The 24,649-nt window shown below is 39.2% G+C and overlaps 2 protein-coding genes across 3 annotated transcripts; one reads left to right on the top strand and one right to left on the bottom strand.

Annotated features, from left to right (window-relative positions):
- Nucleotides 1–1,155: 1,155 nt before the first annotated feature.
- Nucleotides 1,156–13,421, bottom strand: LOC109420976 (small ribosomal subunit protein uS7). 2 transcript variants are annotated; one of them, XM_029859054.2, is made up of 4 exons: nucleotides 13,284–13,421; nucleotides 12,320–12,818; nucleotides 11,887–11,985; nucleotides 1,156–1,392 (listed from the first exon to the last, which is right to left on the bottom strand). In XM_029859054.2, exons 2-4 carry the CDS (start codon nucleotides 12,809–12,811, stop codon nucleotides 1,324–1,326), a joined length of 660 nt encoding a protein of 219 aa, XP_029714914.1. In that variant the 5' UTR covers nucleotides 12,812–12,818; nucleotides 13,284–13,421; the 3' UTR covers nucleotides 1,156–1,323. The 2 variants fall into 2 exon arrangements, with proteins under 2 accessions (XP_029714914.1, XP_029714915.1); XM_029859055.2 differs by having other exon boundaries at nucleotides 12,320–12,815; nucleotides 13,284–13,409.
- Nucleotides 13,422–17,752: 4,331 nt separating this feature from the next.
- On the top strand, nucleotides 17,753–20,304 carry LOC109420977 (zinc finger protein 564). The gene is made up of 3 exons (XM_019695451.3): nucleotides 17,753–18,598; nucleotides 18,681–19,504; nucleotides 19,566–20,304. Exons 1-3 carry the CDS (start codon nucleotides 17,909–17,911, stop codon nucleotides 20,221–20,223), a joined length of 2,172 nt encoding a protein of 723 aa, XP_019550996.2. The 5' UTR covers nucleotides 17,753–17,908; the 3' UTR covers nucleotides 20,224–20,304.
- Nucleotides 20,305–24,649: the final 4,345 nt, after the last annotated feature.

Below are 24,649 nucleotides of genomic sequence, written 5' to 3'. Positions count from 1 at the left end.
AAAAATGGCTTTGTAAATAGGACTTGGTGAAGCAAAAAATTTCTAGTAATGAGCTGAGTTTTCGTATGGTGGAGAAGGTAAATTCTCTGTTTCTTCAATGAAATGATACATAAAAGCGTGTGTATTTTAAGGGGGCATCCATAAAGTACGTCACGGTCATAGGGGGGAGGGGGGGTTTCGGAAAGTGTGACAAGCAATGTATTAAGTATACGAAAAACCCGTACGAAGGGGGGAGGGGGGGGGGTCGAAAATTCCCAAATTTTGCGTGACGTACTAAATGGATGCCCCCTAAATTCCTTGCCTAATTTGAACTTTGGGTAACTTGCCGCATCTTAAACAACACAGTTACAAAAAGTTTTGCTCAAACAGCGCAAAATTGGACAAGGAATCATAATATCCACGATTTTTGCACCATGTCATTGTAGAAACGGAGAATTTACCTTCTCACCGTATGAAGATTTACCTCATTACGCCGAACGAACGTGTCCCATTGGCAAACTACTTCTCTGCATGTCCCATCTGAACCAATTCTCCGTGTTCATCATTCAGACTAAACTAAGATCGCCAATGAACTGTGGAATACTATAATGGTTTGTTTCATCGTAAAAAAACGAAAATTTGATGATTTCAGATGTATTGTGGATTTACCGGCTACTTGTATTCTACCGGTCGCTTCAGTATGGCCTCCAAAGTAGCCGTTTTATAAAAAGAGTAACTTAAAATTGTTTTTAAACATTTTTATTGTACGCGCTGCTATTCCTCGTTGCCACTAGCTATTCAGCGACATTCATTTTTTGACAATCAAGTTGATTTTTATATGAAAACGGCTACTTTGTAACGGCTACTCAAGTAACCGGTAGAATACAAGTAGCCGGTAAACCCACAATATCATTCTAAAAAAAACAGTTCAGTGACGACCCTCCCAGTATATTGTAATTTCCTCGATAGTATAGTGGTCAGTATACCCTCCCATTCAAATGTTAAAATATTTGATAACTTACCTTCACAAGTGGTGAAAAGCGTCCAAACGTCAGTCAGAACCTAAACGGAGATAAATAAGCTCAAAAACAAATCATTAATCAACCTATCCAAAACTGCATCGACCAACAGAAAACTCCACACCCACACCACGGAAATAACAACACCGATCTCAAATTCAATTTTTATCTTTTCATTTTTTTCAAGTTTTTATTCACGTTCTTGGTTTTGCAACCGAGTGCCTAATGTTTCCTTAGTTACATTGGTATGCAGTACCAGCCACCACACCCCACCTCGACGAGGAGAGGGCACGCCCCACGTGCCCCCAACCACCACGACAACACCTTATCGGTTGGACTTGGCCACACGTTCCAGTTCGTCCTTCTTCTTGATGGCGTACGAGTTGGAGGATCCCTGCAATGGAAGAGGTGGTTTGGAAGAGAAAAAATTATAGCTTAAACGTTCAATAACGTGAGTAGGATCAATTATAAAATGGAGAAGGAACTCCTTCTGGAGATCCTTACAGAATTTTTATCCAGGATTTCTATACAGAAATTTCATCTCTCAATTACTCCAAAAATGCATTCTTAGATTGATTCAGTAACTACTTCTGAGAATTTTACCGAAAAATGCATTAAAAGTTTCTTCTGGGAATTGTTTTGTCTGATAGGAGTTAGTTATAAGTTTAGTCTGGGATCCAGGATCCAGGAATTCGATCTAGGGATTCGTCCAGAAACTCCTCAAGAATTCCTAGAAGGAATTAAGGATTTTCATAAGAAATACCCAAAGGAACCCCGTCAATTCTGAAAGTTCCCCACATGGAACTCGTGGAGGATTTCTTGAAAGAACTTCTAAAGGTTTCCGTCAAAAAACTTCTGGAGATTTTTAGAAGGAATATCTGGAGGATTTCTTTGAGGAACAAAGGGAAAGGGCTTCTGGATGATCTGTAGAAAGACCTTCTGCTGGAAGCACTTGAGGATTACGAGTACGAGTAAACTTCTGGAAGATTTCCAGAAAGAACTCATAATGGAAACGCAGGAGAAATCGTGCAGAAATTTCCAAGACGAATAAACATAAAATCTTGCAAGTATTCAAAATCTAAAAAGAGTTCCAGCACGAATCAATCAAAGAACTCCCAAAGAAAATTTTAATGTGTCCCAGAAGGATAACCTGGAAATACCAGAAGAAACTCTTTGAAGAGTCCCAGAAGACACTCCTGATGAAATCCCAGAAAAACTTTTGAAGGTATCCTAGAAACTCTGGCCTGGGGGAACCCGTCAGCAAACTCTAGGAAGAATATAATTTTCTAGAAAAAAAAAATAATTTTGGAAGAGGAAATTAAGAAGAATCGGTGAAACTCCTGAAGGAATTTCGGAAGGAATAACTGGACGAATCTCAAAAGCAACTTTTGGATGAATTGGGTTTTTTTAATTTTGTAAAATGTAATGATTTTTCGATTTTATATGAAAGAGCACCTTTTTCTAAGCCACCATGATTTTTTTCAGATTTTTAGAACTTTATTTTGATACCTAAAATCAATTTCAGAGATTTTTTGAAATCACCTTTTGACAGCTGGGCAACTGCTTGACAGCTGCGCCCAGTACAAAATGCGATGAGGGGTGATTCGACAAATCGCTCCCGTACAAACTTCAAATTGATTTTTAAATAGCTTCCCGAGCACCGAAAATCATGAAAATTTGGATTTCGGCTCAGTTTGAAATGCAGATTCAGAATATGCAATTATCTCAACACCGTTTAAGAAGCCAATTTCATGAGAAGGTCTAGTTAAATACCTACCAGTATGATTTTTCTGGTGAATTCCGATTTCTGGAGGAGTTCCTAAAGGAATCCCCGGAGAAAATCCAGAAGGAATTTAAACAGTGATATCTGGATCAATCCAAGGAGGAGCTCCTGAATATAACCCACGGGTTAGTTATGCTCATTTTGCGAAAAATTCTCTTCGAATGAGTGCAATCCACCAGGGTGCGAAACCGCCATTTTTAAGAATCCAACATCTTGTATGTAAACATGTGTGCATCCACAAAGCATTCCATTGTGGATACACGATAGACGTTGGCTCCTGTCAGATGCATTAGGTGGGATTAGGGTTGCCATTGGGTTGCCACATACGTGGTGTAATCAGTTCCGACTGATAACGCACACTGAGGAAGATTACAAATGGTAGTCGAAATACACGTATCTTTCAAAGGATAAGCAATATAGGGCGGAATTAAAAGGTACGAAACTGATTACACTCATTCGAAGAGGGTATTCTGCTTAGAGGGTTCGAAAAGTCGAAAGAAAAATTCTCGCAGAATTCCAAGAGATAGCCAAGTGAAATGAAACGACTATCTAAAAGGAGTTTTGCAGATGTTCCAAGTGATTTTATAGATAAATTCCTTGAGAGTTTCTATAAGTATCCCAGGAGAAACATCTTTTTTGGGAATCCGTGAAGGAATACCTGAGGGATCTTAAAAGATACTAATGGAATGCCTTGCGGAACAAAAAAAAAACATCTTTATACTTGGATATCGGAATCGCGTTGTGGAGATTGATCTTCCAGGAAGTGCGTCATTATTGAAAGCATCCTTCCGGATAATGGAACTCTATGTAACTGTCACATGTGCCATTCTTACGTTCATCAAAAATGGACAGATTGAGCAATTGCATTTTATTGGCATCCTGAAGTTCAGTGAAATTCTTAAGTTTAGTGAAATCCCATTTCGTACTTTAGTGATTGAGTCGTTCCAGATAAAATTTAATGTGGGATCGGGGTAGAAAAATTCATTTTATCGATAAACTGGTATTTCCCTTTCAAACTTTCAAATTTTCACGACATAATCTCTACTTTTGATCGCCAATAGTAGGTAAACTGCATAATTGTACTTCAGGAATGTGTTTGCTAATCAAACTTTCAGTTAATTTTGAAATATTGCAAAATATTTTGTCAAAGATTAAATTACAGACAAACAGACGTCTTACTCTACTCACTTTTCATCGTTTTCCTTCTTAACAAATAATTCAAATGTTTTGTAGTTCGCAAATCGCTCACTCACGGCGCTCGCATCGTTTTTGCTCCTCTACGATGCTTTTAAATGCATTTTGTTCCAAGTGATACGTCTTTTTGTCTGTGATTATTTTTTTCCGTTTTTGTCACAGTTTGGTTTGCATTTCTACCAACTTTATTTCGTGACTTCAATGAGATAGGAAATTTCCGTCTTCGGCAAAGTTGTTCATAAGGCCTTTTCATTCATGAATGCAAGCAGTTTGGTTAGCAATTCTACCCCAAGGTGACCGTAGAGAGCAGGCAAGCATGAGCATTTAAAATTAGCTCTATCTAACGATCTTGATAAAAGAGGAGGTACGAGTCCTCGGCAAAATTGTTCAACAGGTCATAAACCGCTTGCGTTCACGAAGCTACGACCTTCTGAGCAACTATATCTACCAAAACTTAAGATTACATATATTATTGATGTTATTCCCTTACATTTCAAATGTTAAGCAGCTTCTGACGATCCGTAGGTAATAACTTTTTTCAAACGTCTCGGATTGCGGTCTTCGACAAAGTTTTTCAGGACGTTCTAGGACAGGTTATACTTTCATCTATTTGCTTTCACATTTCCACCTACCTATTTACAATGACATCCGAAGACTCTACGTATTTGTGTCTATAACTAGTTGTTCCTGGGATTTCTACCACAGTTCCTCCTAAGATTTCAACAGGAGTTTTACACGGGTTCTCTGCGAGAGTATGTACCCCAGGTTTCCTCCAGTTTCTCGCTGGATTCTTCCCGGAGATCCTTCCAATTTTTTCCAGAAATTCCATGAATTCCTAGTGGTTTCGAGATAGTTTTCCGATATTTTTCTTGGATTTCCTCGCGCAAGATTTCGCCCGAAGCTTCCTTCGGGACTTTTTTTAGAGGTTTTCAGAGTTCCTCGTTTAATTTCTTCAATATTTTCTCCTGGGATTATTCTCAAAATAGGGGTAGGCGGGGCAATATGGACACCCTAAGGTTTTTGCCAACTTTACCTGGCAAGATGTCAAAAAAGTTTAGTTTTTTGAACCATGTATCCTTTTAAAGTCTATTTAGCATCTATTGCATAAGAATGTTCACGAAAAAAAATGATTTATCCACTTCAAAAAATGTTTTGAAAAATGTTAGTTTTTCATGACCGTCTTCAAGCATACGGGACAGAATGGACACCCCCATGGGGCAATATGGGTACCATGAGACTTTTACGAATTTCGTACATTATTTACACCTATAAAGTCATTTCATTACAAAACAACTATTATGGATGAATAATACGCAGAAGTAGTTAATTTTTGTTCAGTTTATTTAAATTCAGGCTGTTTTGGATAAAGCTTCGTTTTTGTCGGCATATACAGCTGTGCCTAGAACAACTATTTTTCACTTCTGTCGTTTTTTGACCAATTTGTTTCACCCTATGTCTACTATAGTGAACATTTAACCGAAAATATACTGAAATCGAATAATTTGGTTGGTTTGTGATTTAGGTTATATTTTTCCCTTGTCGCTTCTTTCAAAAAGGTGAGTGTCCATTTTGCCCCGGCAGCAGAAGATATTTTCAAACTTGATTTTTGATATAATAAAGAAGAAAATATAAACATGTTAAGCATGTAGATACAGCAAAACTACTTGCATGTGTTCTATAAATATCAGGTTTTAATCGACCTGCAATAAATTAATCACTAAATCCTATTTTAGATGGTGTGGAAATTATAATTTCCATGCACAAAAAACGGAGGACGCAACTTTTTCGCGTAAAATTAAGTATAATTTTAATTTCGAATGTTTATTTCCTGAAACTACGTTTTAGACAAATGGACTATATTCTCCATTCATTAAAAGTTCAAAAAAGTTCGCATATTTCAAAATATTGAGGGTGTCCATTCTGCCCCGGGTGTCCATAATGCCCCGCCTACCCCTATTTTTTTCCGAGATGTCTCAGTTTCTCTTAGGATTTCTTTCGAAGTTTCATTCGAGATTTCTACAAGAAGTCTTAGAGTAGTTTTTTACAAAATTTCACCAGGATTACCAGGACTTTCAGGGAATGTCATACAAAATATCTCGTAATCCCAGGAGACATTTCGAGAAAACATCCTGCAAAAACTCTGGGAGTATCTAATAAAGAAATTTCAAAAGGAGCATCCAGATAATTTTTGGCAGGGATTCCGGGAAGAGCTCTGAATTTGTCTTGAAAATATCTGTAAAACTATAATCTCAGGCGAGAATCCGGTAACAACTACGAGGAGAAACCAGGAAAAGCTCTGAAAGAAAAAGAAATCACGGAAAGAACTCCATGAGTAATACCAGCTCCTGCAGAAATTGTAGTAGACACTCCGGAAAAATCTTAGGACAAACACCGGGATAAATTCAGAAAAAAAAACTTCGAGAGACATCCTAGGACCAACACCGGATGGTTTTTCCAAATAATCGACAACCTGTAATTGGAACGGCCACTCATAACGGACCCCCAACCGGATTGGAAAAGGAACACAACAGCAACATTTCAATATCATCGTGTTAATCATTCTACCATGGACAGAGTAGAAAAGTGAAAAACAACACAAAAGCAACCAATTCGATTAAGGACAGACTTAGAATCCCAAAATGGCCGCCACAATGGCCGACTTTGGCACCTACTCACGATTTCGAGGGCACAAATTGTAATGGGGCACGTTCGGTGTAGTACTAGAATTGTAGTAATGAGCTGAATTTTAGTATGGTGAGAAGGTCAATTCTCCGTTTCTGCAATGAAATGGTGCGAAAAGCGTGGGTATTATGATTCCTTGCCTAATTTGATGCTGTTTGAGCAAAACTTTGTATCACTATGTTGTTTATGTTGCAAGAAATGGAGAAAACAACAACACTGTTGCCCAAAGTTTTGCTCAAACATCATCAAATTAGGCAAGGAATCATAATACCCATGCTTTTTGCACCATTTCATTGCAGAAACGGAGAATTGACATTCTCACCATACTAAAATTCAGCTCATTACTACAAATCTAGTACTTCACCGATCTGTCCTATTGTAATTTTTATTGAACATACGTGAACCTGTAGGTAGTACCCTTTTTTCAGGTCAAGGAAAAACAACATTTCGAGTTTACATTAGGATAAAAATTTTGAGTTAACATTAGGATTACAAAATATTTCGTAAACAAAACCAGCGCACCTGATCTTTTTTTAAGTTTATTACAAGTGAGCAAGAACAGAATAAATAATAAAATGCTTTGTTGTGCGGAACTTGCTTATTGAGATTTGTGCGTGTTGATGCACTGTTAAAGCGGGATGTTAAGACGTTTGTCCTTAAGGGCGGACGGGACGGTCGGGTAAATATCCGCCATTGCTCTGTTGCTACTAAGATGGTAATCTCAGATTCTACTTCATATTTCTGTTATTCTGTTATAATCAACGCACCCCCGGGCCGTGGCCAATCTGCGTTGTTTCGCTGGGCGATACGTCTACCAGTAGACTTGTATCTGCCCTATGCTAAACCGATTAGCATATCAAGTCCTTTCCACTGATGAGTAGGCTCGAATGTCCCGCCCCTCCCTATAACCCATAGGGGGAAATAAGGAGTTTCCAGTTTCAAGTATTGTATTGATTATGACACCAACTCTTTCTATTCCTTGGTAAAAAAAAAAAAAAAATCACTAGACTTGTTTTATCAGACTACTATTAATAATGAACATAATTAGCATACAAGTTTGCATACACAATTGTAAAAGCAGTGTTAGATACTTTAAAGTGAATTGAAAAATGTAAATAAGATAAATTGTAAACTATTCCGCGGCGACACGAATGCTTCAATAGTGTCATAAATAAACGCGCAAACAAACAAATAATTGATATTGAAGTATGCATATTGCATTATCTATTAGCAAAGTCGTAGAAAGAGTTGGGCGCCTGATTATAAAATTGTTGTACTTATCTTGTGTGTTTCGGACAAGTCCCGTTTGTGTTGGCCATTGGGACACTTCTTGCTTCAAAACGGTCGTTTCTGGAATGGAAAGAGAATAATTGGCCGCACAACTCCGCAAATGGGCGGCCCGCACATATTAGTATAATGTTGCAATGATTGAAAATAGTAGAGTATAATTGTTAATCTATATGAATACTGCTACTAGTTCAGGTTTCTCACCCTCCACGATTCTCTAGATACTGCTATAGTGTGTTTGTTGTTAATTTGTTGATAAGTGAAGCCTCCAGTACTTCAAAATTCAATGTAGCGAAGATCTTGAGCGGATAGCATTCATTGATAATGATAGTGATTATTTTAATATAATATGGCTTAACAAAAATTACTATTCAATTATTTTAAATCGGATTCGTCAATAAAATTATTGTTCATAAAATAATTAACCATGCGAATATCGAACTACACAAACTAAAAAGTGTTATTATATTTTACCAATGATTTCATCCTAATCTTGACCCTAACATAGTTATGCGCTTAGTGGACAATGACCAAAAATAGTGTTGTTTCGACAATAGTCACATACTATGCCCTACGACATTGACGATTCTATTGTCTATGGCTCACCTATTTAGCGCCACCCAGCAGGGACTTGGTCTGGTACCCAATTCAGTATATCCGCTCCACGTAATGTACCGTACCTCTTTCGATTTGTGATATATTACGCGGAACATTACTCTCTTCATTCGGATAGCGGCTATGTAACCCATTGGATTAAAAACCTCCATCAAACATGAAGCGATTAATCGGAGACTGAAGACTCTATACCAAATTTGGCTCAGAGACAGGTAATCAGTGAAGTCAGTTTTTCTCGTTTGTCAGAGACGATTGATACGTATTAAGACAAACTTTCCACTGCATCTGCCAGCAATAATCGGTGATCGATCAACATTTCGAGTACCTACCCCAATTTACACAAGTATGCCAAGGATCACCGCTCATGCTTTACAATACAGTTGTAAAAACTAGAGCAACACCTGGCCACAATGATGCATAAAGCACTAAAGCGGACCGGAAGTGTCGGTGAGCCAGCCCCACCAATCTCAGATTCTACTTCATATTTTGCAACAAAAACCTATCATTGTGTATGCTCACTTGCACTGCACATGCTTATTGTTTTTCATCATCTTCAGTGCAATAGAACTCGAGATTACCATCTTCAAAATCGCGAGGCAAATTGTTAGAAAGAGAGGCAAGATAGGAAAAATAACACGGCGTCCCGTTTCACCTTAAGTCCCCTGAAATAAAGTTTGGAATTCTCGAAAGTACACATTGCGAATGGTTAAACTAAAGTGACTGGAAGGGTCACTCTAGGTTAAACAACTCCCACGTTCTGTTTGTTGCTTCCTTGTACAATTTCGATTGATTGTTCTGATCAATCACGGAGTAGCAACTACGAATTGTTCGGTCATCTAGTGCTAGCATTTTGACTTAGCCACCCTTATCCACACCGGTAGAAGCTAAAGTAGTTTTGTATCATTTTTTTTTGTAATTTATAATTTTATTAAAAACGATAACCTGCCAGTATACACTTTAAATGAGGTCAAGGAAACTATCAATATGTATTAATCTTTAATGTATGCAGGGTGGCCACACAAAATCAAAATTGAAATTCCCGCATTTTCCCCGCATTGATCTTGAAATTTCCCGACTTTTCTTTATATATTTGTGGAGCATGTAAAACATCCAAAAATCCAAAATTTTAGGTGGATCTGTAAAACTTACTGAAATATGTACAGTGTCATTATAATACTGTGACAGTTTATAATATTTTGGAGACGTTAACATCAAAAGAAACTTTCAAGTAACAAATGATTGAAATTCGCTTCTTATTCTGGATATCTTTAAACGTAAACCTATACTTGAAAATATTTGTGTCGGAATTCCCAAAAGATTTTTGTGAACTCTTTAAGAAATGCTTGAAAAAAAATCTAGTCGGCTAACTAAAATATTCTTTGATGAATTCTTTAAAAGAGTTTTTTTACGCTATCCCAGGAACTCTGAAAGTATGAAGGACGGCATTCTTGGCGTAATTCTGTTATAGTTCCTATAGACAGAATTATTGGGCTGTTTTCTGGCGAATTTCCTGACAAAGAAAAAGTTTATTGCAAAAATACTGAATAAATGTTTGCGATATTTTCTTGCATACTCTGCTGGTAAAAAATATAATTGAGTTAACAAACCAAATCAAACAAGAAAATAAAATTCTGTAATATGAACAGGTTCATATACAAACCACCAGATTCAAAATTATCCGAAATCCATTAGATTATACATAGTTAAATTTTTCGTATATATAAAGGTTTTTACAAGGACTCGCTGGCGTTATATGTCAAAACTCTCGAAAAAATTCTAAAGAAACTGGCTTCTAAAGCTACATTTAGATAAAAAAAAATGCAAGACGCTGATAAATTTCTGTTGGAACTTCTCAAAATTCCTGTTTAGTGGGAATTGATCGTTTTCAAAAAAGAAAAAAATATGAGTTTTGCTATGAGAGCACACGCGCACGCTATGTCCAAAGGAAAGTATTATGAAAATTGAATGTACTTTATTCGCTAGAACCATATTTTTGGAACTCTAGATTCAGAATATGTGCGGTTTCAAATATTTCATCTTGAGTTTTTTTCCCATACATTTTTATACCTATAGGATGAAATTGACCTCGATGTGACTTTTTTCGATGAAAAAATAAAAATTAGATCAATATTTAAAAAACTTAAGGTGAAATATTCTAAGCCGCACAGATTCTGATACTAGAGGTCCAAATCTTCGATCCTAGCGAAAAACATTTGGGGTATATTCACTTTTCATAATATTTTCCTTTGGACATAGCGTGATAGCGGAATTTTTCTCAAATTTTGAAAATATTTGGGGATTGTCATAAAGGGTTTTCTATTCATAAACAGTTTTTAGCTAAATTTGTACAGAAATTCTCAAACCCTAAAAAAAAAACTTTGACATTTCTATCCAAATTTGTTAGGCTCTTTTTAGATATTTCAGGAAAAATTCGATAGTCTGGGCTTTATTTCGAATCCCATTTTTAAAGAACTCATTTGAAAACTCGTGAATAATTTTCGATGGGAATTTATGCGTAGAGTATAGGACATCTATTCGAAAAAAGTAATTTGACCAATTTTAATCGAATTTATGTAGGAATTAAAATTAATCTAGAACAGTCGGTTTTGAGTAAAAAATCTCGGCATTTGTAAACCGAGATTTGGCATTCTAAATTAAGTGTGTGTGTCAGTAAATCTGCTCCAGGGGCACGTTCTTTTTCATTTAGAAAATTTCTACCAAAAATATTCTAAGAAAATGTTGGAGAAGTATTTTATGGCATTTTTGATAAAAACATTCAAAATTCAACTACCAAAATTATTTTTGCGATACTTTTTTATCGTTTTTTTAGATTGGGTTTTTAGTCGTTCTAAACTCTAATTCTAATTATTATGATTTGAAATATGTTTTGCCTAATTTTAAGGTCTAATTGTTGACTCGAGCAGCCGGACCATAAAAACCTGTTATCGTATAATTAATTACTATCATACAAGAAATCACTCGTAATTCAGAATCAAATGCTCATCTGCATTATTTGGATTTTGAAATTCCTGTGTGAAGCTTCTGAAACTGTGTAAGAATCTGGATTTGAAATGAATCAAGTGCTAAATCTAGGTTTGAGTTTACATTCTGGAGGAGTTACACATCATTTTAAAAATTCCCGATCATGAATAAAATTCCCGACTTATTCCCGCATATTTCCCGATGGATGTCAATTCCCGACTTTTTCCCGCATTTCCCGAGTCTGTGGCCACCCTGTGTATGATTCCTTGACCTAATGAAAAGTTTATAACTATAGGCTAACGTTAAACTGAGTAAATACTGAATACTGAGTTTAATCGCACGTACCTTAGCAGCGTTGATCAGCTCATCAGCCAAGCATTCGGCGATGGTCTTAATGTTACGGAATGCAGCTTCGCGGGCTCCAGTGCACAGCAGCCAGATAGCCTAAAAAGTAAACAATGAAATAGAGTTGAATTAACAATGACAAAATTACAAAAAAAAGAGCGTTGAATGTGAATCGTTTCAAATGTAAATGGGCAACTAGAACACTTGATCCATCTGTCGAATCTAGCAACAACAGTCGCCCATTTTGGAGGTTACTTTCCGATTCCAATGGAATTGAAGGTGGCCACATGCTTTCCCGAGGAAAAGTCCACCCAATATGCCTGCATAGAATCGGAACACACGAAGGACAGCTTCTAAACATTCCTATATTTACATCCGTTAGTGTGTTTAGCATACACAATATGTAATTCCCGTTACCCCATCTCTCCCTTACCTGGTTGACACGACGCAGGGGCGACACGTCGACGGCCTGACGACGGACGGTACCGGCGCGACCGATACGGGTCGAGTCTTCACGTGGTCCGGAGTTGATGATGGCCTGGACAACGATCTGCAGCGGGTTCTCCCCGGTCAGCAGGTGCATGATCTCGAAGGCGTGGCGCACGATGCGGACGGCCTTCAGCTTCTTGCCGTTGTTGCGGCCCTTCATCATCAGCGAGTTGGTCAAACGCTCCACAATCGGGCACTGGGCCTTGCGGAACCGCTTGGCGGCATAACGGCCAGCCGAGTGCGGCAGATATTTGGCGTGCTTCTCCTTGACGGCGATGTAATCCGACACGGAAATGTCCGAAATGTGGATATCATCGCTGCTCCAGCGACCGAACAGCTTGATGTCCGGGAGTTCGGCCGGCTGCACAACCGGGGCCTGTTCGAAGACCTGGGGCTGTTCCTCCTCGAAATTATCGAACGCTTCGACCTCAGCCATGGTGCTGCTGCAAAAGATCCAGAATTCCTCCGGTCAATTCGTGTGCACACTTCCCAGTTTCACTCTGGCACAACGGCAACAGATTTTCGTTCCAACCAAGCGCAGGCCTTTCTCTTCACTTTATTACTCCAACTAATCTACACTTTCTTGGACTTGGAATCTTCATGCGGATTTCCGACGGAACCAACTTAAAATGCGACACGTGCCTGTGACAGTCGGCGAGCAAATGAACGAGCCGAACGCTCGCTCACCACCACATAACCCTCGCGAACCGACCGACCCCACTGGCACCGACGAACGAATCACCGCAGATCAACACCTCGAAAAATTCACCGATTTTCACCGTTCACGGACCACTCACGAACCGCTTTTCACACGGGGCCACTTGGTTGGAACGTACCGTTGCCGTTTGGCGCAGATTCACGAAATTTAACGCCATTTAAACAGGTAAAAAACTAAAAAAGATATTCACTTATTTATATTCTACACGTCTGTGTTTGACAATGGCGTAAGCCGGAAAGAGGAAACTTCAGTTTTTCGGCGCGGCATGTTGGCGGCACTGCGTTTCTCGCGGTTTGTTGACAGCTTTCAAGCTGTCAACCGAGCGCGCCCGCGAATAAAGGAGATGCGAGACGTGCGTCGACTGAAAAGTTCTATGAAAAGGGCGTGTCGGAAAAATCTTGTAAAAATCTTGGGTAGTACACTGCGAACTCGGCATTACCATAGACTAATTTCAAGACCTCGATGTACCAAAGAAAACGATCAAATTTTCGGTGACCAGTCCGGTACCCAATAAATATTCATAACCGTGTATTTTTTTCCGTGTAAATTGCCTTTTGTGTAAATTTTATTTAGCGTGTTACACTGATCTGACAGCTCTGACAGTAAGGGACTAAACATAAATTACGTAAAGTGAGTACCGAGGATTGTTCACAATCTGCGAACTTGACTGCGGAAAAAAATGCGACCATGACGCCGCTGGCATTACCCTTCAAAGGGAAAAAAGTACTCATTTTATGCAGATGTATGGAGCTGTCAAAATAAAGGGTACTTTCAAATTTTGAATAAAGGGTACTTTTTGCCCTTTTCTGTATTTAAATTCTTTACCCTATAAAGTGTAGTACGCACCTCAAAAGTACTGTGGAAAAGAATAGGACAAGATACGGTCAAGAAATGATTTCGTTGTCAAAATTTCTTGAGCGGTCCGCAGCTGAAAAGAAATGAAAATTGTGTAACGCTCGTAACGCCTGCCGGGTAAATCAAATGGAGCTGTCACTTTTCCTTGCGGAAAAATATTCCGTTCAATTAGGGTTCATTCACAAATGTCATAACGCCAAAGGGCTTGTTCACAAATGTCATAACGCTGAAGGGGGTGGGTGGGTGTACTTCATGGTGTTACAGCTCGAACATTTTTTTTTCTTCCCATATAAACAATGTTACGAAGGGGTGGGTGGGTGTTAAAAAAGGCCAATTTTGGCGTTATGACATTTGTGAATGAACCCAAAATTGGCCTTTTTTAACACCCACCCACCCCTTCGTAACATTGTTTATATGGGAAGAAAAAAAAATGTTCGAGCTGTAACACCATGAAGTACACCCACCCACCCCCTCCAGCGTTATGACATTTGTGAACAAGCCCTTATTCCTCAAGGAAAAGTGACATTTTTTTCCATACTAATCAGTTGTCAAAATTCCTTTGGTAATTTTCTTCTTCTCTTCTGAAAGCTCAGATCTGTTTAATTTTCTAGTCTTAATTTAAGACAAGCCTTTTTTCTATTGATTAATAAATGGAAAACTCTTCTTGAACTTGAAAACCTTTGTGTGATGGTAAGTACATTCAAGTTAAGATAGTCAATTATAACATTGAAAGTAAATTACATAAAAATTTCAGGTTTGTTCATTGTTGCTCCCATACGGACATAGCCAAGAAACGCATCTACTCCCTTATCTTCCCTGTACGGATGGCAAAAGGAGACGGGATTTCGACTCGGAAAAGGCTAAGAGATGAGGACATCGAGGAATCCATTTATGCTGAGAAACTCAACGAATGCATTCTTGCTACTAAATTTGTTAAATTCCATCTATATATAATAACGTAACAAAATCGATTTTAATAAACCCTTCACAGTTTTCCACCGTCTACGTGATTAATTTGTTTTAATATTAATTATTTAAAATTTAATTTGCTAATGCAACACGAAATTTATTGAAAAGGGAGGGTAAAATTCACCCATTTTATTGTTTTCTACAGTTCAGGATAAAGGGTAAAATTTACACCTTGTTTTGACGTACAGTTGATTTACTCTTTAAAGAGTACGATGACTTTACTCTTTTTATGAGTTCACCTAGTACTTTTTCACCCTTTAAAGAGTAGTTCGGTTTCTCAGTGTACGGAGATCGTAAGAAATTTCTTGGCCTATCTCGATGCGTGGAAAATTCAGGCAAGGAATCGCTCAAGAAATGAGAAAGCGTCGCTTTATTCCGGATCCTAGTATGGAGCTGAAACGAAACGTCAAATCAAATGGGACTTGCTGTGTTAAATTTCTTGACCATTTCGGTCACGGAAAAATAATGCACTGAACGAAAATTACTTGAGCGATTCCGTTCACGCTAAGGTCAGTTTACCCAAATATAGGTAAAGTTCACCCATAATCGCCGAAAAGTGCACAACCTCATTTTATGGGTAAAGGCCCATTACCCATATATGGGTAAAGTGCCTTTTATGAAAAATGAGTAAATAGATTTACTCATGAGTAATTTCACTGTGTTTTTTTCTTTTCGACTTTTCTTATATTTTTAAAAAAGTAATCAAATTCATAACGTCATTTATACAAAATTTGGCATTCATTTTACAGTTTATTTCTATTTATTTTTAAAACTATTACATATTTGAAATACTCTAAAATTATCAATTTTCTTCTGGATAACAGTCGACTGTTATCTCGGGACTGACATCGGATCCGGCTGGGGTTCTTTGAAGTTTTCCTAATGATCAACATTGTAATTCACTCCTCCGGTTGTTGCTGATCACGCTGATAAAACCTCGGTGGGGACGGAACTGCAAAATAAGACAGATAATTCAAGGTTATGTTCGTTAATAAAAATGATGTCACTACGGAACTTACCTGAAAATTCCATTGTTTTGCAGCCTTGCTAGCTGGACATGATGATTTGTTGCTCCTCTGCAGTATTTTCGTGCACCAAACCTGGTGAAATAAAAAAAATCAAAGTAAATGAAAATTGAACGGGATCAGTTCCGGGAAGTACTTACCAACCAGTGGGCACCTCGACTCGTACCCGTGCGGGAGTCCAATGGACATGGTATCGGTCATTAAAACCGGTGTTTGGAAGGACACCGACTGGCCAGATGATGCCTTTAAAACGTGGGAAAACGTCTTCTAAAATTTTCCGGTTGTGTTACGATGGCGGCGCTGGGGGCTGGGGCACTAAATCATCGCGAGAAGAAAGTTGCTAACTTACAAATTTTCATCCAAATATGGGTAAGTTCATTTACCCATATTTGGGTACAGTGGCTATACTTATAATATGAGTACATTTTATCGTTTTTTTAAGGTATATTTTACTCATATTATTAGTAACGCACATGAAACCCAAATATGGGTAAATCAAATACCTATTTATGAGTAAACTGATCTAAGCGTGTTTGAAGTGCATACCTAGCATAACTCTCGCGTTACATTTGAAAAGGGCCTATCCCTAAAATGTAAACAAATCGATTTTGATACCTTTCCATAGCATCCCCCAACAGTAACATACTGTGCAAACATCACCCGCCTAACCGTTAATCTAATCAGAATAAACCCCACCTTCAAAACGGCCGATCATTGCTTTTTTTCGCAATCATTCATAAGCCCGTGCTTCAAATGGGCCAGTAACGGTAAAATTTTGTTTTCATTTGTTGGTCCTCTCGTTTAAAGGGCCGACAACCGAAAATTTCCGGAGCGGATCTCGGGCCGAGCGCCGAGAGCGAGAATTCTCTCTCTCAAAAACGGCCAAGCCTTGATACGATGTCAACAACGGACTCACACGGGGGACCAATCCACGCTAAGAAAATTTTAGAAAGACTCACAATAAGGCGTACACCGGGTGAAACTTTTCAAATTAGCTTAACATGTTTATCCAAGGGGTTGGTCATTCGGCACATTGTGCCCGGCACACATGCCGGCACATTTCGGCACACATGCCGGCACAATCCGGCACACATGGGCACAACATAGAAATCCAACTTTGCGGTATGGAATCAAACTGTCATTATACTTACGATTGCAAAAAATCCCTTCATACAGATTCTAGACAAGTGTTCTGGGTGGAATTTTGTCTGTAAACACCGACTTGACCAATAACATTCGCCAAAAATAGACAGGATTATAATTAGCGCAAAAACATTCTAAGAAAATATTCCACTGGGCACATTCGGCACACCTCCGGCACGTTCGGCACACTTCGGCACACACTGAAAAACAACCGGCACAGTTTAGGCACATATTGGCACACGCTCAAAAATCACGGCACAAATGAAGTGTGCTGAATGACCAACCCCTTGTGTTTATCTATAATTTTTCATACTTTTTTCATAACTTTTAATGCAAAATTGATTATTGAGGCATAGATACATCTATTCTTGTGTCGTTAAAACGAAAAGCATGTTGAAAAATGCGAAAACTGCGAAATACGAATAGGAAATGTGATGAAAAATGTTTGCATCGATTTTTCTCAATGTTTACGTTCTGGGGATAGGCCCTTTTCAAATGTAACGCGAGAACTCAAGACGCGCTTGCGTGCACGCTGCGTGGACGCGCCGCCCGTGTGCATCGGCTCTCATGCGATGTGCGGAGCAGTTTAAGCGTGAAAAAGAGATGCTAACAGCAATTCCGAGATCCGTTTTTTATCCCACAGCTCCTGGACATTTTGCGTTTGACAAATTGAAACAAAATAATTTTTTTGTCATGTTTTGATCAAAAAGTTGTAAAATATTATAATAAATTAGTGCAAAAGTTGTAAAAACTGCATGTTACAACAAAAAATTAATCTATAAATTCGCTTTCATATTGTACGTTGCTAATGTGATGTAGGAAAATGTCAAAACTGTGCTGTATCCCGATCTGCCGGAACTCCAAAGGCGACCGCGGAGTTCCGTGCTATCCGTTCCCCGCGACGGACGACTATCTGCGCTCAAAGTGGATTGATTTCGTCGGAGCGGCAGATCCACAGAGATTCCGGTGGAGAAACAAACAGATATGCGCCGAACACTTCCACCGGGCGGATTTGGTCGAAACCGGTCCGATGGCGGGAGCAGTCCCTACCGTGTATTCTCCGGATGAAGCCGAGGAGGACGTGCTGGCGGAAAGGGATCGCGTAATGGTCTCGGAATCGACGGCATCCTCCCATAACAAGGCGAACGAAACCGTCGATCTGCAGTCGCTGTTCTGCCGGATTTGCCTCAAGAAAGCGGCGGGATTGATCCCGTTTAGCTCGAAGCTCCACAATGAGAGCCTGGTGGATGTGATCTACACGGTAACCGGGCTGGTGCTCGACGAGGAGGAAGTTAATCTTCCGACGAAGATTTGCGCCAGCTGCGTGGGGAAGATCGATATGGCGTTCAACGTTCGGAAGGAGTTTTTGCACCAGGAACGAGTGCTGAGGAATATGATAAAGAACAAGCAGTTGGAGGCGCACTACCGGTGCTTCGATAACCATGTGGTGCACTGGAAGAGTCAGAGCGAAATTTATCTCAACAGCCTGATGAAGGACGTCAAAACGGAACTGGTTAGTTGAGATTGAAGGCATTGAAGGCTATCTTCAAGTTGGTTTGCTGAGACATTGAGTATTTTCTTTTTCTTTGCTTCAGATCATAGAACCGGTAGAGGAAATGGTAGAGGAGCACTTGAACGATGAGCAGGAAGATAGAACGGAACAGCCTACAAGCAGTGGGTCAATACAGCATGACCCACCCGAGAGCAACCTCACAGTAGAAGTCTATTCCGAATCTGGCGAAGAGGAAGAAGCCGGCTCTTCGAAGAAAATTGTATATTCCTGGAAGGAATTGTACAAACCGAAACGCGTCCGTCAGGTGAAGGAGCACAAAATTACGGAAGATCTACCGGAACCGACGCTGGTTCCCAACACTTGCTACATTTGCAACACAGTTCACGAAAATGAGGACGAGCTTGACAGTCACATAGAGCAGCATGTCCAGCTTGTTCCGTACACTTGTGCCTGCAGCACCGAAGAACATCCCATCGTGCTCAAGTCATTGATTACTTTGAACAAACATCTGCAGTCTCATCTGTATTCGTACGTCTGTGATTACTGTCCGTTGCGTTACATCAACCGGAAGAGCTACATCCTTCACATGCAATGCCTGCACGAAAACATCAATTCAGACGGATATACCTGCGATGACTGCGGTCAGTTCTTCACCCAAAAGCGAGCCTTCTCGACGCACATCTACAAACACCGGGCCATCCGAGAGGGCAAATTCAAGTGCGACCACTGCGGGAAAGCGTTCAGCAGTTCGGCTTTACTGACGCGACACCTGCGCATCCACACCGGCGAAAAGCCGTACGAATGCAAGAAATGCAGCAAGCGCTTCAATCACGAGTCGATTTTCCAGGTGCACAAGCGAAGTCACATTGGCGAGAAGGCCCACGTCTGCTCGGAGTGTAACAAAAGGTGAGGGTGTTTTATTTGTTCTCTGTTTGTTTTATTTCACGCGTGTTTCCTTTCGCTAAAGATTCATCAACGCTCCCATGCTGCGCTATCACATGGCCGAGCACTTTCCCGACGATCCTCGATATCGTACTCAGTACAGCATAAAACGACCCAAATACGACCATGTAAAGGACGATGTAAATCTGAGTAACCCCAAGGGCATTGTTACCGATGGGAAGAACCGCTACTCAAGGGAGAGGGCTTGCGAATTCGAAAACTGCACCTTCACGACGACCTCGGTCCAGAGCTGGCACTATCACCTGGCGACGCACACCCGGAAGTTCCAGTGCGAAATCTGCGCTCGCCGGTTCCCCACCAAGCAAACCCTGGTGAAGCACGTCGAAACGGCCCACGAAGGTAAAAAGGCGGCGAAAACCATTCCGTGCACGTACTGCGACAAGAAGTTCAGCAACAACCAGAAGCTGCGGTATCACCTGGACATGCACGAGAACAACCGCCGGCACAAGTGTAGCTACTGCGAGAAGGCATTCGTCCAAGTGGCCAACATGAAGGCGCACGAGCGTATTCACACCGGGGAGAAGCCATTCCCATGCCGGGCGTGTCCGGCCGCGTTCATCACCTCGTCCGGTCGGAGAAAGCACGAGAGAACTCACCCCGAGTTGGACGCAGGGCAACGCGGTGTCGAAACGAAAGCGGAATATTCAGGAGATGGGAATTGAAGTTCGACGAGGGAGTGGTGTCCGAGTGGGTGAGTACATAACGTAGGTTGAATAGTTTGATTAAAACAATATTCATTATACAATGATAAGGGATTGTAATTACGAACCTAGTTGAAGATTTCCCATTTTTTTAATTCTGTTATTCTGTTATAATCAACGCACCCCCGGGCCCGGGCCGTGGCCAATCTGCGTTGTTTCGCTGGGCGATACGTCTACCAGTAGACTTGTATCTGCCCTATGCTAAACCGATTAGCATAGCAAGTCCTTTCCACTGATGAGTAGGCTCGAATGTCCCGCCCCTCCCTATAACCCATAGGGGAACATAAGGAGTTTCCAGTTTCAAGTATTGTACATATTGATTATGACACCGACTCTTTCTATTCCTTGGGAAAAAAATCACTAGACTTGGATTATCAGACTACTATTAATAATGAACATAATTAAGATACAAGTTTACATACACAATTGTAAAAGCAGTGTTAGATTCTTTAAAGTGAATTGAAATATGTAAATAAGATAAATTGTAAACTATTCCGCGGCGACACGAATGCTTCAATAGTGTCATAAATAAATGCGCAAACAAATAAATAATAGATATCGAAGTATGCATATTGCATTATCTATAAGCAAAGTAGTAGAAAGAGTTGGGTGCCTGATTATAAAATTGTTGTACTTAGCTTATGTGTTTCGGACAAGTCCCGTTTGTCTTGGCCATTGGCACACTTCTTGCTTCAAAACGGTCGTTTCTGGAATGGAAAGAGAATAATGGGCCGCACAACTCCGCAAATGGGCGGCCCGCACATCATATAGGGTGAGGGCATCGGTTTTGGCCAGTCTAAGGGAAATCATTTTTATAAAAATAACCAATAATCTTATGAAAACAACCAATGTGTAAAATGAAAGGTTTCATTCTATATTTTGAAGGAAAAATGCAGAAATCAAACCAATACTTGATTTTTGTATTAAAAGTGGCACTGGCCAAAATAGAAGCTCTGCCGCAGTTTTGGCCATATTCTTAAGTTTGGTTTCTATTTTGGCCAATCACGTGTATTTCTTATGGGAGTGGCCAAATTAGAAACACCCTGGCCAAAATAGATATATGGGAGCAGATTTTTTAAGGAAATATATTTTTTTTCTTCCAGTTTTTAATCAAAATGTGTGGTTCTCACAGCTGTAATCATCATATTGTATTAGGATCTACTAGTAAAAAATAAATTTACGCCGATTTAGATCGCAACAGGCTCAATATCGCACTATGGCCAAAACTCCGGACTGGCCAAAACTGAAGCTTCTACCCTATATAAAATCCCAGAGTTGTCTGTCCTTCCGTCACGCTTTGAAATGTTTCACAGAATGTATGCTATACAATAATCACTGCACTGTAGCATTGTACCTGCTTTGAATTGGTGCATCATTGCATAGGTCAGGGGTTGTCAGGCCTTTTGTCTCGCGGTGCACTTTCTGGAGACAAACTTCACCGCGGTGCATCAAAATGTTTAAAATATGAAATTTAGAGTTTGTCAGAAGTGTTAATGATCTCTGGATCCCTAGATAACTGTTATGATTTTTTTTTAATAAATATTTTCTGAAAGATAACTAAAAAGAGGTTCTAAAAAATGCTTAAAATAGTTCTGTTTTCAGAACTTCATAACTTTTTAAATATCGGAGCGAAATTCCCAGAAAAATCATTTGAATCTTTACTTTTTTTTTCAAAATACTTTAAAGATCATTAAAAGATTCCTGCTCAAATTATGAGAAATACTAGCCATATTATTTTTGGAATTTTTAGTGAAGATCAAACATACCTTGTAAGATTTTTGGTATTTCTTGATGAGAATTGTTTCATATCTAACGAGCCCCTTGGCATTCTTAGGAAATTCACTACAGAATTCATTATAAATTTGTCTGCTTGCCGCAGGACCGCGCTGCTTTAATTTTCTTCACGATTTCCGAAATTTTATATTTTAGATACAATAGTCATATAACAAGTGCCATCATTCATCCATGTTGTAGATCGATTTATTCATCTAATATTTGTCATCAAGCTTGTAGCCTGTCCAGAACGATCGCGGTGCACTTGGAAAGGCTTCGCGGTGCACCAAGTGCACTGCGGTGCACGATCTGAAAACCCCTGGCATAGGTGCATCGCTGCATTGATGCATTGTTGCGTCGTTGCATTGTTGAATTGGTGCATCATTACACTGGTGCATCATTGCATTGGTGCATCGCTGCACTGATGCATTGTTGTGTGATTCCATCGTTCCATGGATACATCGTTGCATTGGTCGTACATAAATGCATCGTAGGAATTGTAAAGCATTGTTTTGCTAAATCAATTCAGCAGTTTCTAGAATTTTCTTTTCATACTCAGAACCCTACAACAGTCATTGACAGTCAAGAGGTGGATCCTTGGAAGTATACCTTCTGGCGTTTCTCAATGAGATGCCCAATGCTGTGAAATATTTCACATATGCATTGATGTAATAGCTTTCGTGGAATCTTTTAAAAGGTATCCTTCTAGAATATTCTGTGAATAAAAATCATAGATATGAAATATGATATGAGTTAGGAGCATAGCTGCATCAATCCTATAGGAAGATCTAGAAGTGTCTTTCATTCCATAAATTAGAACCCTATATTAGTCATATACTATCAAGGTTGGATACTTATGAGTATACCGTCTGGCGCTTTCCAAAGAGATGCACCATGCAGAGTGAAATATTTCACATTGATACATTAGCTTTCAGGGCGGCTTCTAGAATTTTTCCTTCCAGGAGATTCTAGGATTTTCTTGATTGGATAAAAAACTACCGTGGAGGGCCCATATTCTGCGCATCTAAGACTTTTTCAATTTCAATCAGCTGTAACAAATTCCAAATCGAACCGAATTGGCTGAATTTTTGACTGCACATTGTTATTAGCTTTGTAAATGAGGGAAAAATATAATTATAATACAAAACACTCAATTTATATGTAAAATCATGAAAATTCTAAAGTGTGTCTCTGTTCCAGTCTGTTCCTAATTCTGCGCACCCTTTTTGGAATGTTCCTTATTCTGCACACATGGGAAAAACTCTAAAAAGATAACATATTGTAATGAGAACATGATTCATAGATGAAATTCAATTGAATTCTTCATTTTCAACGACTTTACGATCATATTGAAACTTTGCATGCCCTCAACATTGGGGGTCATGCACAAATTACGTCACGCTTTTAGGAGGGAGGGGGGGTTTTGCAGAACGTGACGACCCATACAAAAAATATTGAGGTCCTATACAAAAAGTGTGACATAGGGGGGAGGGGGGGTTGAAAAAGGTCGGTTTTTGCGTGACATAATTTGTGTATCACCCCTTGATACTACCTTCTTTGATTACTAAGCAAAGGGAATTTTAATCATAATACACAAAAGATTTTGTAACATTATAGAATACTACTACGTAAAGCTTTTAAGTTATTCGCATATGCACATTTTAGTAAAATTAACTTTCATTTCTAAAGGCATTATAAACTTTTTCGCCATGACAAGGTGGCACAATCTTTGTTTGCAAACTGAGACTTCTTTCTTGTCTAACTCCAGGATTTCCACTGTTTAAGAAAATTCCATGTAAACTCACATCATATATCGCATTTGACGAATGCTTGCATGAATACATAAAATTTCCCCCGAGGTTGATAGCAAATGTTTAAAACAAGTGGTTTGTCTGGTCGAACTATCCGATCAAAAATTCAAAAAAATGACAAAAATCGTAAATTAGCCTTCAAAGTTCATAAACTAACTTGTTGAACCGTAATTACATTCACCGGATTGATAGAAACATAGAATATCCTAGCTATAGCTATGGTGGCATTTATATGATGTTTGTTTATTAACTATATGTTCAAAACTTAGTGTTGAAATGTCTGCACAGAATTAGGACCACCATTTAATACCGGTTCCTAATTCTGCGCACCTAAGAAGAACAAGAAGATTAAAAAAAGAAGAAGAAAACTCAATTGTTTTTGGCCGATTCTGATTCCTCGAAGACAGCAGTACAGGATGGGCATGGAAAAGCAGACAATCTCTTCATTATTTATGTCGCAAAATGCTTCAGTTCATGAAGCAACTTTTTAGCAGTTTCGCTAACGGACATATATTTCAGGCAATTTACAGTACTTGCAACATCATTTTATTGTTTACAAAATAAGGCCGGAACAAATCTCATTTTCTTCTTTTGTCACAATACTCGTTGGCTCGCAAGGGGGAGGACAATAAATAATAAATGTATTTGACGAAGAAATACCCAAACAATTCGGCAAAATCTATAAACTCATCGGATTTGTTAAGAAACTTTCTGTGCAACTCTAATTTCACCTTAAAATTTTAAAATTTCTTGAATATTTTATTGGTGTCCCCCCTCAAAACGTTGAATTTCGATCAAAATTT

The sequence above is a fragment of the Aedes albopictus genome, chromosome 2, assembly GCF_035046485.1.
Source record: "Aedes albopictus strain Foshan chromosome 2, AalbF5, whole genome shotgun sequence".
NCBI lineage: Eukaryota > Metazoa > Arthropoda > Insecta > Diptera > Culicidae > Aedes > Aedes albopictus.
Note: the sequence above shows the minus strand (reverse complement) of the source record. Positions and strands in the feature narration are given on the sequence as shown.

What these genes read in the sequence shown, in the direction of transcription:
- LOC109420976 (XM_029859054.2), bottom strand. Translation starts at nt 12,811, where the DNA reads ATGGCTGAGGTCGAAGCGTTCGATAATTTCGAGGAGGAACAGCCCCAG. An exon ending in CCCTGCGTCGTGTCAACCAG is followed by an intron (nt 11,986 to 12,319) that starts GTAAGGGAGAGA and finishes TTTACTTTTTAG; the next exon opens with GCTATCTGGCTGCTGTGCAC. An exon ending in AGCTGATCAACGCTGCTAAG is followed by an intron (nt 1,393 to 11,886) that starts GTACGTGCGATT and finishes CTTCCATTGCAG; the next exon opens with GGATCCTCCAACTCGTACGC.
- LOC109420977 (XM_019695451.3), top strand. Translation starts at nt 17,909, where the DNA reads ATGTCAAAACTGTGCTGTATCCCGATCTGCCGGAACTCCAAAGGCGAC. An exon ending in AGGACGTCAAAACGGAACTG is followed by an intron (nt 18,599 to 18,680) that starts GTTAGTTGAGAT and finishes TCTTTGCTTCAG; the next exon opens with ATCATAGAACCGGTAGAGGA. An exon ending in TGCTCGGAGTGTAACAAAAG is followed by an intron (nt 19,505 to 19,565) that starts GTGAGGGTGTTT and finishes CTTTCGCTAAAG; the next exon opens with ATTCATCAACGCTCCCATGC.